A 13,030-nucleotide genomic window follows, 5' to 3' on the forward strand; every position below is an offset into this window, starting at 1 on the left:
AAAGTCAATTATATTAAATTGTATTCCACACAGTAGCAACTTGAAAGGACATTGGAGGACCAGTGTGTAAATGGGAGAAAACAAAAACAAACAAACAAAAACAGAGTGATTTTGCCCATACCTACAATATTTGAAAACCTGGAGCCTCATTTATTAAATGTCTGCAAAGCCCGCTTTTAACAATGAAAAGGCCAGGAGAGACGTTTATTTCGATCCTCCCCACCCCATTTTCACCCCATTTCTTTTTCAAGTCAAGCCAAGGCTTCCAGGGCTCTCTGTCTTGCTCTGTTTTCTTAAAGGGGAAGAGAGGGAGGTTATCCACAATAGTGCCTTTCTCTGCAAAATCTCTCCTCTCTCTCTCTCTCTCTCTCTCTCTCTCTCTCTCTCTCTCTCTCTCTCTCTCTCTCTCTCACACACACACACACACACACACACACACACACACTGGTTCTGGTTCCACTCCACAGGAACAAAGCACCAAGCTTCATGTTCCCCCACCCCCAACCCCATAGTAGCCTGACTCTGGTAACGTCATGGGTGGAGCTTTTGGGGTGTCCCCCCACCACAGCTTCCTCCCAGTCCCCGGGCTGCTGGGCAGCTTCTCCAGCATTGAAGGTCTAGAAGCCTGTTCCAGTGTTTACCGTCCCTTCAGCTCCCTGTGCCCTTCTGGCCATTTCTCAGTGGTGCTTACGACTGGCCTTTTCAGACAGTGCCTGCCCCTCCAACTTCATCTCTGTCACTTGTCTTGTGACACTGTCCTTTGGCCACCCAAAGATGCCCATCTGTGGTTCTGCCAAGAGTCAGCCTCCTCCCTCCATCTAGAAAGATCTTTTCTTTGGATCTGGAGACACAGGAATGGTCAGAAGAACATGTCTAGAGCCAAACAAGTTAAGGGAGAGGCGGGGGAGGTGCAAGGAAGTGTAACTAGATAAATGTGCTGATCTGAGGATGTTTTGGACAGATGGCAGCTAGAACCGACAGGCTGCTGGAGGGAATTTGGAGACGGAAAGAAAGAAACGGGTCTTGAGAGAACCCTGCATTGAAAATAAGCAATGGTATTGTCTCGTTTGGAGTTTTTGTTGCCATGATGAAGCACCATGACCAAAAGCAGCTTTGGACAGGAAAGGGTGTATATTGCTTCTTTCAGCTTATAGTCCATTATCCTGGGAAGTCAGGCAAGGATTCAAGACAGGAGCTAATGCAGAAGTCATAGAGAGGGTGCTGACTTCTGGCCAGCTCTTCATGGCTTGCTCAGCCTCTTTTCTTATAGACCCAGGACCACATGCTTTGGGGTGGCACCACCCACAGTGAGCTGTACCCTCCACATCAATCATTAATCAAGAAAATGCCCCCAGGACTATCAGGTGGGGTCATTTTCTCAAGTTCCCTCTTTCCAAATGACTCTAGCTTGTACCAAATGGACATAAAAAACTGGCCAGTGCAGTATGAATAGTGTTTTATAGGCCCAGATTTTATATGCATGAGCTTGCAGGATAGTTGGGAAAAGCTATAGAATGTGCTCACACATAAAAGTGCAGGAGAGTTGGGAAAGGTGAGTCAGAGCTGTGTAGGTTCAATGTGGCCATGGCAAATGTGAGCGTGGATCCCAGAGAAAGCATCCAGTAGGCTAAGTGAGTCTCTGTGAGCTCTGAGTAGAGACATACACTATACACCGCGAGTGGTAAGAATGAAAGCTGCTTTCAGCATGAGGCTGTGAGTGAGCATGCTCAGGTCTGAGCATATGCAAGGCCTGAGAGTGGCCAAGAAGTTGCTCTGTAAAACCCCAGAGTCATTCTAGCATGAAGAGGCCAGATGTGAGAGGAGACGCTAAAGGATGAAAGTTGAGGAAGGAGGGCTGGCCAGCAGAGAGGAAGAGAACCAGGAGAAGACAGCCACAGGATGATGGAAGAGGAAGTCTCAGGGAGAAGGAGGAGAACAAGCAGGCCTGTGCACTTAATAGGACTGCTTCCAGAATAAACCGTCTGCTAGGGAGACATCTTAAGACAGAAATGCATACAACCCAAGTAGCCTCCTGCACCCCCTAGCTTAGCAACCCTACTGGGGTCTGCTTGCATGTGTTTACTGTGATATCTGTGGGATTCAACACCAGGGTGTTGCCCTGTGACTCCTGTTTTAACAAACCACAGGATACCCATCACCCTGTTAGACTTTGCATGTTCCTGGTTTGAGGTCACTGTGAAGACTTCTCTGGGTGCTCTTGGTCACCTTCCAGTAGGCCGACTGTGCTTTTTCAGCTGACTTGATGCTGGCACAGGACACCTGTTGGTTTGGATGTGCCTTGTTAGTGTTCTGTTGCCTCTCTGAAGCCTGAGAACTCTTCTGTTTCATTTTTTTTGTGGGTTTTCTTAGAACACATTTATATCAGACACACATCTTTTAGTCTCAAACATCAGAAAGCCCACACCAAATTGGGCTAAAGCCTTAAAAGGACATATTTTCCCCTATTACTGCAGAGTGGTCTAGGGGATGGGATGTTCTCGGCCTGTGTCCAATCACTGTCTCTTGGCCACATGCTTTTTCACGAGCTGCCTTTGTTCTCCTCCTGGATGTTCTTGAAGTAGCAGCAATTTCTACCACAATACTAGAGCTTAAGTCCCTTCTGCACCATGCAAAGAAAAACCCTGCTTCAAGGAATCCATGGAAAGCAATGGGGCTTCTTCCCACAAGGCCATAGCCAGTGCTGTCTCATATCTAACTTATTCAAACGGAGTGACATGCTGACAGCAAGGTAGTGGCTAGATCTAACTAGGGACTACCATGGTTATTAAGGGAGGGAAGGATCTCACAAGATTCTAAGTGGGGCAAGGGTGAGGTTCTGAAAGAAATTCCAGGGAGCTTTGGGCTTAGGAAGTGTTTTAAGGTTTCTACTGCTGCAGAAACACCATGATCAAAAAGCAAGCTGGGGGAGTATCTTAGTTAGGGTTTTACTGCTGTGAATAGACACCATGACCAAGGCAACTCTTATAAGGACAACATTTAATTGGGGCTGGCTTACAGGTTCAGAGGTTCACTCCATTATCATCAAGGTGGGAACATGGCAGCATCCGGGCAGGCATGGTGTAGGAGGAGCTAAGAGTTCTACATCTTCATCTGAAGGCTCCTAGAAGAATACTGACTTCTGGGCAGCTAAGATGAGGGTCTTAAGCCCATGCTTACAGTGAAACAACTACTCCAACAGGGCCATACCTTCTAATAGTGCCACTTCCTGGACCAAGCATATAGAAACCATCACAGGGAGGAAAGGGTTTATTTGGCTTACACTTCCATATTGCTGTTCATCACCAAAGGAAGTCAGGACTGGAACTCAAAAAAGGAAGGAACCTGGAGGCAGGAGCTGATGCAGAGGCCATGGAGGGGTGCTGCTTACTAGTTTGCTTCCCATGGCTTGCTCAGCTTGCTTTCTTATAGAACCCAGGACCATATAAGCCTGGGGATAGCGCCATCTACAAAGAGCTAGGCCCTCCTCCATCAACCACTAATTGAGAAAATATAACACTCCTGGCTCTCCTGGAGGCATTTCCTCAACCGAGGCTCCTTCCTCTCTGATGACTCTTAGCTTGTTTCAAGTGAACAAACAAAACCAGCCAGTGCAGGAAGGAAAGAGATGCTAAAGAAGCAACCTCAAACGTATCAGCCAGGATATAGGTCCTTTCTAATTCACACCAATGATGATGAGGGTTTAAGCTTTATCAGAAGCTCTGGGAAGGGTGTTTATCGAACCAAGAGGCAGAAAGAAGGGCTCAGAAGTAAAGACTCCTTTCCCCTGGTGTGTGAAGGAAAGAAGCTAGAGCTTAGATCGATAGCCACGGGTGTGGAAGGCATGGGAAGAGATGAGTAGGTCCAAGCATGTGAGCAGGTGGACTAGGTTCCTGCTGCTGTCCTGAGCCAATGCAAACTTAGTACCTCGGGGGTTTTGTCAGGCAGTCTTAGCATAGTTAGCTGAGTCCTAAATTGTCATCTACACTGGATCCTGGTCCAAGCACACTTGAGCTGTTGGACGAATTCTGTTCCATGTGGTTGAGGAACTAAAGTCCTCATTTCCTTGTTGGCTGCCAGTTTTGGCTTGCCCTTGTGTCCTAGCTTCATGACCTTGTCATAGCATGTCAGCGTTGCTTGTCAGGGCCAGTGGATGCTCTTTTCCCCTTCTTCAGAATTTTATGACATTATTCAATCCTGGGAGGGCCTCTGTGAGGCAGTCTGTAAAAAGAACATAAAAATAGACCAGCAGCAGCATCGTCCCTGGGCAGAACAGGAAAGCCCCATCTATGAAGTTATGGGACTCAGGCTGCTATCAGGAGTGGCATGGAGCTCCCGAGGGCCTTGGTCCTGACCAGTGGCACTAGAAACAGTCCCCTGTAACAGTAACGGGTACTCTGCTTAGACTGAGAAAGGGAACGCATAAGGGACTGTGTGGATGGATGGCTGGGGCTCGCATCTTCAGATGAAACCTTACAGCCTACTCAGCATCCATGGTGTTCACAGGGCCATAACACTTGGCGATAACTGCAAACTCGTTCTCAGGTTTCTCTTCTTCTACTCAGCCCGTGAGGTGGGATGGAGGCCAGTGAAGGCCTTCCTTGCAAGGTGGGCTGCATAGCTTGGTAAAATATGCCGCCAAGTCATCAGACATTAGTGAAATGAGATGATTCGATGGGCTGAGCAAATGCCTTCATTTTTCCTTGTGCAAATCCCCAAATCATATTACAATTAAGAGTATTGCAAAGGATTAACCAGCAGGTTTATTAATCATAACTTGTTTTTATAACTCAAACTATGGAAATGGCCTAAACGTTTAGGAACTGAAGATCAGCTGCCGACAGACTTCAGAGTCAGTGAAACCTTTGTGAAAATGTTAGCGTTGGTAGTGAGCAGCATCTTTGTGGCCTTAGGCAAGTTAGTAACGTTCTAACTACAGTTTCCACATTTATAAAACAAAGCAATCCCTACCTTGTATCATTATTAGAAGGATGAGATATAATGACTGTATAGTGTCTCTGGGTAAAATTCAAAAAATAATAACTTTTAATGAAAAAAATTAACTATGGAGCTGGTGAAATGGCTCAGCAGGTAAAGACACTTGGCACTGAAACCAGGGTGTAGTCCACAGGACTTACATGCAGAAGTTGAGAGCTGACTGCCGATATTGCCTTCTGATCTCTACACAAAGACCATTGCATGTACATGCCCTCCCCAAAAAAGCAAAATTAAAAAAATAATTAAACATCAGTTTCAGTGTACATATATAGTGACACATACTACATCCAAAGAATGTTATATTCAAGGCATGGCAAAGCCATTCCAAACATGATTTTACAGCAACTGTGGCCACCTGCACTGGGCCTGCAAACAGCCAATCACGGATCCAGGAGGTCCTCATGGGGGCTTTACCTAGCCCTGTTGAACTCTTAGTTACTGATGGATTCTGGAGATGGACGGCGCAGGCATCATTTTCAGTTGTAGTTTCATTCTAACAGAGGATCAAATCCAGAATCCAATGACCACACAAATGGTCCCGGTTAAAACAAGTGGATGGTAGAACAAAGAGACATGAAGGTGGGGAAGGGACCTGTGGGGAAGAGTGAGGCCTGACAGGGTGGGTGGAAATGCACCAAGGAGGGAGGGGGGTTGAGAATCAGCAGGACGTGCTACATACAATTGTGAAATTGTCAAAGAATGCATTTAGTCAAGAAGAAGAAGGAAAAAGAGAGGCTGAGAATGTTACTCAGTGGTAGAGCACTTGCTGAGCCGATGTTAGGCTCAGAGTTTCATCATTAGTATGCACACACACACTCATGCACTCATCCACAGATTTGTTCACAGACACTCACACACATTTGTTTTCATTGAAAAGTAGAAAACTGGAATTGTGTTGCCTGATAAAGGTGGCCCCATGATACACTGCTCCCTTTGTCAAAGTAAGATACAGATTATGGCAGTAATACCCATAACGCTGGCAAACATAATCGGAGAGGCAGAATCAGCAGCGTCACCATGCCTGCTGGGATGGGAGAGTGCTATGGGCTATTTGAATGTATTCGTGTGTGTTTGGAAGGGGGCTTGTCATCTCTGATGTCTGTGGGATGGACAACAAGTTCTAGTGGCCAGAGGAAAGGGAGGGAGAAACGCTGTCTCTGAGCTAACACTTGGCCAATTTTGCAGGTGATCGTGAAGACAAGAACAGAATACCAGCCGGAACAGAGGAACAAAGGGAAGTTCCGGGTGCCAAAGATCGCTGAATTTACGGTCAGTTCCTCAGTGGGATGGAATGGAAGGGGACACTTGCTGTGGCGCAGGGACTCTGTGGAGTAGGAAAGTGGTACAGGCTATTTCAGGAGGGATTATGGAAGTCACTCCGACTTCAACACGGAGGTTCATCCCAGGACAAGAGTGCTACCCAAGCTCTCCGGTTCCGACAGATTTGATAATTGATAAAGAGTGACTACAGCTTCTCATTTATCCCCTGCCCTCTTCTTCCTGTGTTTCCACCACAATCTTCAGGAAATGTGACAGGAACATATTAAGAAACACAAATTTTAGTCAGCAGCTTTGGTCATTAATGGATAGCAGAAGGAAGAAGAAGCAGACAGGTACAAGCCAGTGGTGTATTTGTTTTTTGTTTTGTTTTGTTTTGTTTTGTTTTGTTTTGTTTTGTTTTGTTTTGTTTTGTTTTCAGGAGTGGGGGCATGGTGGAGATTTAGTCACTAGCAGTGGACAGAGCAGTTAAGCATGATATGTAAAGATGATAGGAGGAGCTGAGGTTAGTGTGTGTGGAGCTGCTTAGGAACTGACAGGAGAAGGAAGCCAGCATTCAGCAGGCATGAGGGGGCTGGGGACTGAGAGAGCAAAGCCTGTGCAGAGGCCCCGAGGCTGTAAGAGTGCTGCCCAATAAGAACAAGGGCAGTGAGGCTGCGCTCTAGAAAAGGGGCAAGATGTAAAAATGCTGCACCAATAGGAACACCACCAGATAAGTCAGGAGAAGTCTGTAGGATGCAGGTAGTCTCAAGCCTTGTGGGCTGTGTGGATGACTGTTGAAAGCGGTAGGAAGCCTCTTCAGGATTTCAAGTAGAGGAGGGATGTGACTGAATTTGGGCTTTAGAAAAATTGCATCGTCTTTCACATAATGTGTGATGGGCAAGAGGTTAAATGGGAGACTGTGAGGCTACTGAAGTGTCCAAGTAAAAATTAGTAGTGATCCAGACAAGACTAGTGAGTGGATAGCCGCAAAAGCAGACCTAACGAGCTGAAAGTAGATACTGCCCTTGGTTATCTGGGTACTGGAGTGGGTTTCCTTCTGCCCTTCATTGTTGCTGAAGCCAATTAACTACTCAAAGCATGCCGGCAGCAGCGACGGCACAAGTGTTTCTCGCTACCCACCCCAATGTTCAGGGTTCCTGAATGAAACACACACACACACACACACCCTTATATTTTAATATGCCTTAAACAGCTCAATGGCTGAGCCACTCCCAAACTTCCACACAGCTAACACACTCCCCTCCGATATTCCTGAGTTACTACTCATTAAAATCTATATTCCATTTTTGTTGCCCTAAACCCCGTCAGGGGTCCCCTGAGGCCACTCTTCCCAGGCTCTTACATGTTGGCAAGCTGTCCTGCACACCTCAGGCATGGCAGCTGCCCCTTTCCCAGCGCAGCAGCTATCCCTTCCTCCCTCCTTGTTCCTTGCTCTGGAATCCTAAAAGTCCCACCTCTGCCTCCTTGTCAAACCATTAGCTGTTGGCAACTTTAATTACCAATCAAAACAGAGGTCAGGGACCCTCAGTGTTTTACATGCAAATTCTCGTGCAATTTTGGGGACCCAATTAACATAATACAAGCATTAGACCAAACCAGAACACATGACAGTCTTTCTCTGCACTAAATCTGTATTTGAGTGGCTGAGTGTGTGATGCTGGCTCTCTAGCAAAGGCGGGGACTGCTCATTTACTGTCATCTTACCATGTTTTCCACTGTGCAATGTGGACTTAGTACGAGGGGGACTGGCCCCTGCTGTGTGCAGCCACCTGCGGGGAAAAGTTATGAGGGGCAAGCAGGAGGGAATGGGGGTAATATGTACAAATCGGGCCCTGGAGTAAAGTTGACTTGTCTTGGCTCTGTCGTTCATAAAAGGCACAGAGTCACACATAAGAATACTAACAGTAGTGCTATATATAAAAATCAAAGTATTAGACAAGGTTAGACTTCCTACCTTTCTCTTGATTTCACGAATAAAACTATATCTCTATAGTGGACTATTTTACAAATTCTTAAGCTTTACCTTTTTAGGCTAGCAAGATGGCTCAGAAGATGACCTAAATTCAATTCTTAGAGCACACATAAGGGGAGAGAGTTAACTGTATAGAATTGTCCCCTGACCATGCTTGCCTTGTACACATGTGCACAAACACACACACACACACACAAACACACACACGAGAGAGAGAGAGAGAGAGAGAGAGAGAGAGAGAGAGAGAGAGAGAGAGAGAGAGAGAGAGAGAGAGAGAGAGAGCGAGCTGGGAGTCCCCAGTGGATGAGGTGGTATAACTCCCCCATTAATCAGAGAGATGATTCAGTCCGCTGGCCCAGTTACCCAGTGTCAAAGCCAGAGCCAGTGTCAGAGCTGGGCCTGTCTGTCTGGCCTTTCTGTCCAGCCATGCTGCCTGTAGTAGAAATGAGTCAGCTAAAATAATGAACAGAGTAGCTCTAAGCCGGGTTCAGGCCTGATCACTGCCTTTAATCCAGTTTTGTTCAGTTGATCCTCACGGGTCAAGTCAGTTCTGGAAGAAGAGATTTGTGTTTCACTAGCAGCCCTTTGCGAGCCTTGACTGTCAGGCGTGGGTGGGGACAAGCCCTGCCTTTTGGAACAAAAAGAAGGGGGGAGGGGATGGAAATGAAGCAGATTCTCATTTGCTTATATAAAGCTTGAAGTGTTAATTAGCCTGGTTTTCAGCTTTCTTCAGAGAGCTTCCTCTGGGCTTTGTAAAGGATGCATCTGCTGGTTGCAGGGTGGTAGGGGAAAAGGGTGAGGAAGCTGTGTGGTAATTAAGAAGAGTCTGAAGGTCTTAGATGAGGAAGCTCACTGGGGCTCAGGGACCCACCACGTATGTCTGCTGTGGGAGCAGAATCATAGAACTTATTTTTGCCTGGGAAAGGAAGATTGGGCTTCTCTGACTGGACCAATGGTTCAAGCTTTGCAAGATGCTGGCTGGGAGAGGTTCTGAGCCGAGTAGCCATGGTGTGTGGAGGTTTGGCTTGCTGCCACCCTTAGATGTGCCTGGAGCTGTGGGTGGAGATGCTGGGGGAACATCTTTACAGACAGCCTCAGAGAGCTTAGCACGGACAGTTGCTGCTCACCCCTACCCCACCCCTGTGCACCCTGTTTTTCTGTATCTCCAGAGGTTCTTCCAAAAGGCTTGAAGAGTGTCCTTAGGCTAACAGGAACAAATCCATCCATCCTGAGCCCTGGGAGCTGGGGATGCTGTTAAACTGCCTGCTACAGAACATAATGATGTTTTAGAATGGCAGTTCTCAACCTTCCTAATGCTACAACCCTCTAATGCAGTTTCTCATGTTGTGGGGACCCCCAATCATAAGATTACTTCATTGCTACTTCATAACTATAATTTTGCTACTGTTATGAATCACAATGTAATTATCTGATATGCAGGTTATCTGATTCCCAAAGGGGCTGTGACCCACAGGCTGAGAACCACGGCTCTGGAAAGTTCTGGTGTTAAAGCTGTGGTTCTGCTGTGGGAAGCACTGGTGCATGGATGGACTGGTATTATGGAGGAGCTGGTGGTGTGGAAGGTTTATGCTGCATTGAAGAATGGGTGTCACAGATAGAAGGCTGTGGTGTTCTGGGCAGCTCTAGTGCTGTGGAGGAGCTGGTGATACAGGCATCTGATACATACAGGGCACCAGATTCAGGAAGAATTTTGGTGCTATAGAAGGTGCTGGTGGAACCAAAGGTAGTGACACTTTGGAAGGATGAGTTCTAAAGGAAGATCCTGGTGGTGTGGAGGGCACTGGTTATGGGATGGTGACAGTGTGGGCCATTTGTGCTGCCTGAAGCTTCTGGTGTAATGGAGAATGTGATATTATGGAGATACAAGCGCTGTTGAAAGTTCTGCTGTGCGAGATTCTGATACTGTTGAAGATGGCAGCAGATTGGAAGGTACTGTTGCTCCAGGAAGCCTTGGTATGAAGGAAAGTATCGATCTTGAGGAAGAGGCAGGTGCTGTGGATGTGCTGCTACCAAGAAGGATGTCTGTAGTACCTTCTGTTTACTATCACTCTTAACCTCTCGTACTTCCTCCCCACCTCTGCTGTCTTCCCTACAATACAGCCATGATCTCACAGCAGCCATAGCCACCTACAGTGGACTATGTAATAATAGGCCTATCAACAGTTGGTCATAAATTGCAGAAGAGTCCACATGGCACATCGTCCTAACCTCCCTACTGAACTATAGGATACTGATAGATTTTTTTTTAAGATTTTTTTTTAAATCTATATGAGTACACACCAGAAGAAGGCATCAGATCCTTTTCCAGATGGTTGTGAGCCACCATGTGGTTACTGGGAATTGAACTCAGGACCTCTGGAAGAGCAGTCAGTGCTCTTAACCACTAAGCCATCTCTCCAGCCCCAATACTGATATATCTTAAGCAAGGTAGACATTCTCCTCATTTGTGATCTCCTGATGAACTCGTGTTCTAAATCCCTGCTCACACAATGACCTGTGTTAAACTTGGTGGGTCTGCACAAAACAAAACAAAAAAGCCTTTTTTTTTCCAGGGCAGGTTATTTTTCAACACGTTAGTCATAAATGATCATATCATCCTTAGGCTTTCTTTTATCCATCTTCCTTCCAACAACCTTGCAACCTAGATACTGCTGCTACTCCAAAAGGGTGTCCAGCAAAAGTAAGGCACTGTCCTGAAGTTGTTCAGTCAGGAAATACACAAAACAAACTATCTGGTGGCCCTGCATCTCACAATCCCTGCCGAACCTCACATGGCCCTGCCCCATCTGACTTCTCTTCCTCTTCTTCCTCTTTCTTCTTTGTCTTTATGACATACTGAGGGTTGACTCAATGCCTGTTCCCAGAAGACACAAAGAGTACAGCAAGGTACTTTCAGGGCCTCATCACAGTGTAGAATAAACAACAAAACAAACAAAACCAGAACAAAAGCCCCACTAGCCACCTGCAGTAGGAGCCTTTTTGGTCATCTTAGCTGGCCTAGGGCTTCCTCTGAGCTCTACAAGGTCATGTTGGGTCTGCATTTCCACTCTGTCTCCCAGGGATCCCCAGTGCTTGCAGAAAAATGCCTGGCCTGTTGCTGTTTCAAGTTCCCAGGCCATGGCCAGGCGTGAAGTGACTGGGTGAATTGCAGTGTGAACCCAGTCCTCTAGGGTGGCCTCCATGTTCTTGGCTGAGCTCAGCCTACATAGGCTTCCATTAGAATATGCCCAGGCACCTGAAGAAAGGTCATGAGATACCTGTAGACCAGCCCCAGGGCTCAGTCCAGTGAGTAGAAGCCAGAGTGGTAGCCAGCACCAATGAACCCTCTCAGGCAAAAGCATTAAAGATGAGGTGGGAGACCCTGCAGCGAAAGGCCCAATCTCTCCTAAAGAGCCAATGTAGGTAGGCTCTTTTTAAAATTGAATAACCACACAAACAATTGAAAACAATAAAACCTTTCCAGCAGACATTTCAGACCCAAATATTCGTAAGCGTTGATTTTCTACTCTTTGGAACTCTACAGTCTTTAGGTTTCTGCCCTGGTCCCAGTGGTATCTGGTGCTTTCTGTATGCTGTCCCACACAGAAAGGCTGCTCTGGGCAGATATAGACCATACAGCCAGGGTAAGCAAGGTAGCTTAGCCTGGGCCCTACAAAGAAGCTATAAAACTAGAATGTACCCCAAGGTCCTAAAAATTGTGCTTCTTGCATCCTGGGAGTCCAGTGCTGGAAAGGACTGCTCAAGGCAAGCCACTGCTGAGTGACAGAGATGCCCCAACTACAATCTACCTCAGCTTCCTGCCATTCTTTTGTTTGCTTCTCTATACTGTGAAACTTCAGGCTCCAACCTCTGCATTCCCTCTGTCTTAGTCAGGGTTTCTATTCCTGCACAAACATCATGACCAAGAAGCATTTTGGGGAGGAAAGGGTTTATTCAGCTTATACTTCCAAATTCATCACCAAAGGAGGTCAGGACTGGAACTAAGCAGGTCAGAAAGCAGGAGCTGATGCAGAGGCCATGGAGGGATGTTACTGGCTTATTTCCCCTGGCTTGCTCAGCCTGCTTTCTTATAGAACCCAGGACTTCCAGCCCAGGGATGGCACCACCCACAATGGGCCCTCCCGCCTTGATCACCAACCAAGAAAATGCCCCACAGCTGGATCTCATGGAGGCACTTCCCCAACTGAAGCTCCTTTCTCTGTGATAACTCCAACCTGTGTCAAGTTGACACAAAACCAGCCAGTACACCCTCCAACATCAGCATGGCAAAACCACATGGAGAGGACACCCCATGCCAGTCACAATGTCTCAAGAGCCTGTCCTTTCTGCACCCTGATTCCTCAGCTCCTTTAGCAGCGCCTACCTGTTAAGCCCTCTCCCTGGCTCCTTTGTCCCCCATCTCAGCCTCCTACAGGCCATTTTCACTGCCCCACCATGTCCTCTTTATCTTTATGCCCCAAAGAGCCTTGCCAGAGCTCTGCTAACCTAGGTGCTCAAAGATACTCTTAATACACAACTAAGAAGGCGAATGACCAATCAACCAAAATCCCAGTATTATCAACGTTAGCACTGGGAGTCTTATTGACAACATCTGCATTTCAGTCCCAGCCTTCTCTGACCTCTGAGTCTCTCCCTGATGGCGTAGTCCTACGCACATCTTCCCGACCCTGCTCCTTGGGAGCTGGGATCTCACTTTACAGCACAGCACAGCCATTTGCTTCTACCAGTTTTTCATCAAACCACTGGGGCTTCCTTTCATGG

The 13,030-nt window shown here is 46.9% G+C and overlaps 1 protein-coding gene across 5 annotated transcripts in view; it reads left to right on the forward strand.

Annotated features, from left to right (window-relative positions):
• Nsg2 (neuron specific gene family member 2) overlaps positions 1-13,030 on the forward strand; it is a 59,508-nt gene that overhangs the window by 11,767 nt on the left and 34,711 nt on the right. For all 5 annotated transcript variants that reach the window (XM_030245647.1, NM_008741.4, NM_001347080.1 and 2 more), the window contains one exon: positions 6,181-6,264. In XM_030245647.1, the coding sequence (XP_030101507.1) occupies positions 6,181-6,264 (84 nt within the window). The remainder of the gene's footprint in view (positions 1-6,180; positions 6,265-13,030) is intronic.

This window comes from Mus musculus, chromosome 11 (assembly GCF_000001635.26).
Source record: "Mus musculus strain C57BL/6J chromosome 11, GRCm38.p6 C57BL/6J".
Taxonomy (NCBI): Eukaryota; Metazoa; Chordata; class Mammalia; order Rodentia; family Muridae; genus Mus; species Mus musculus.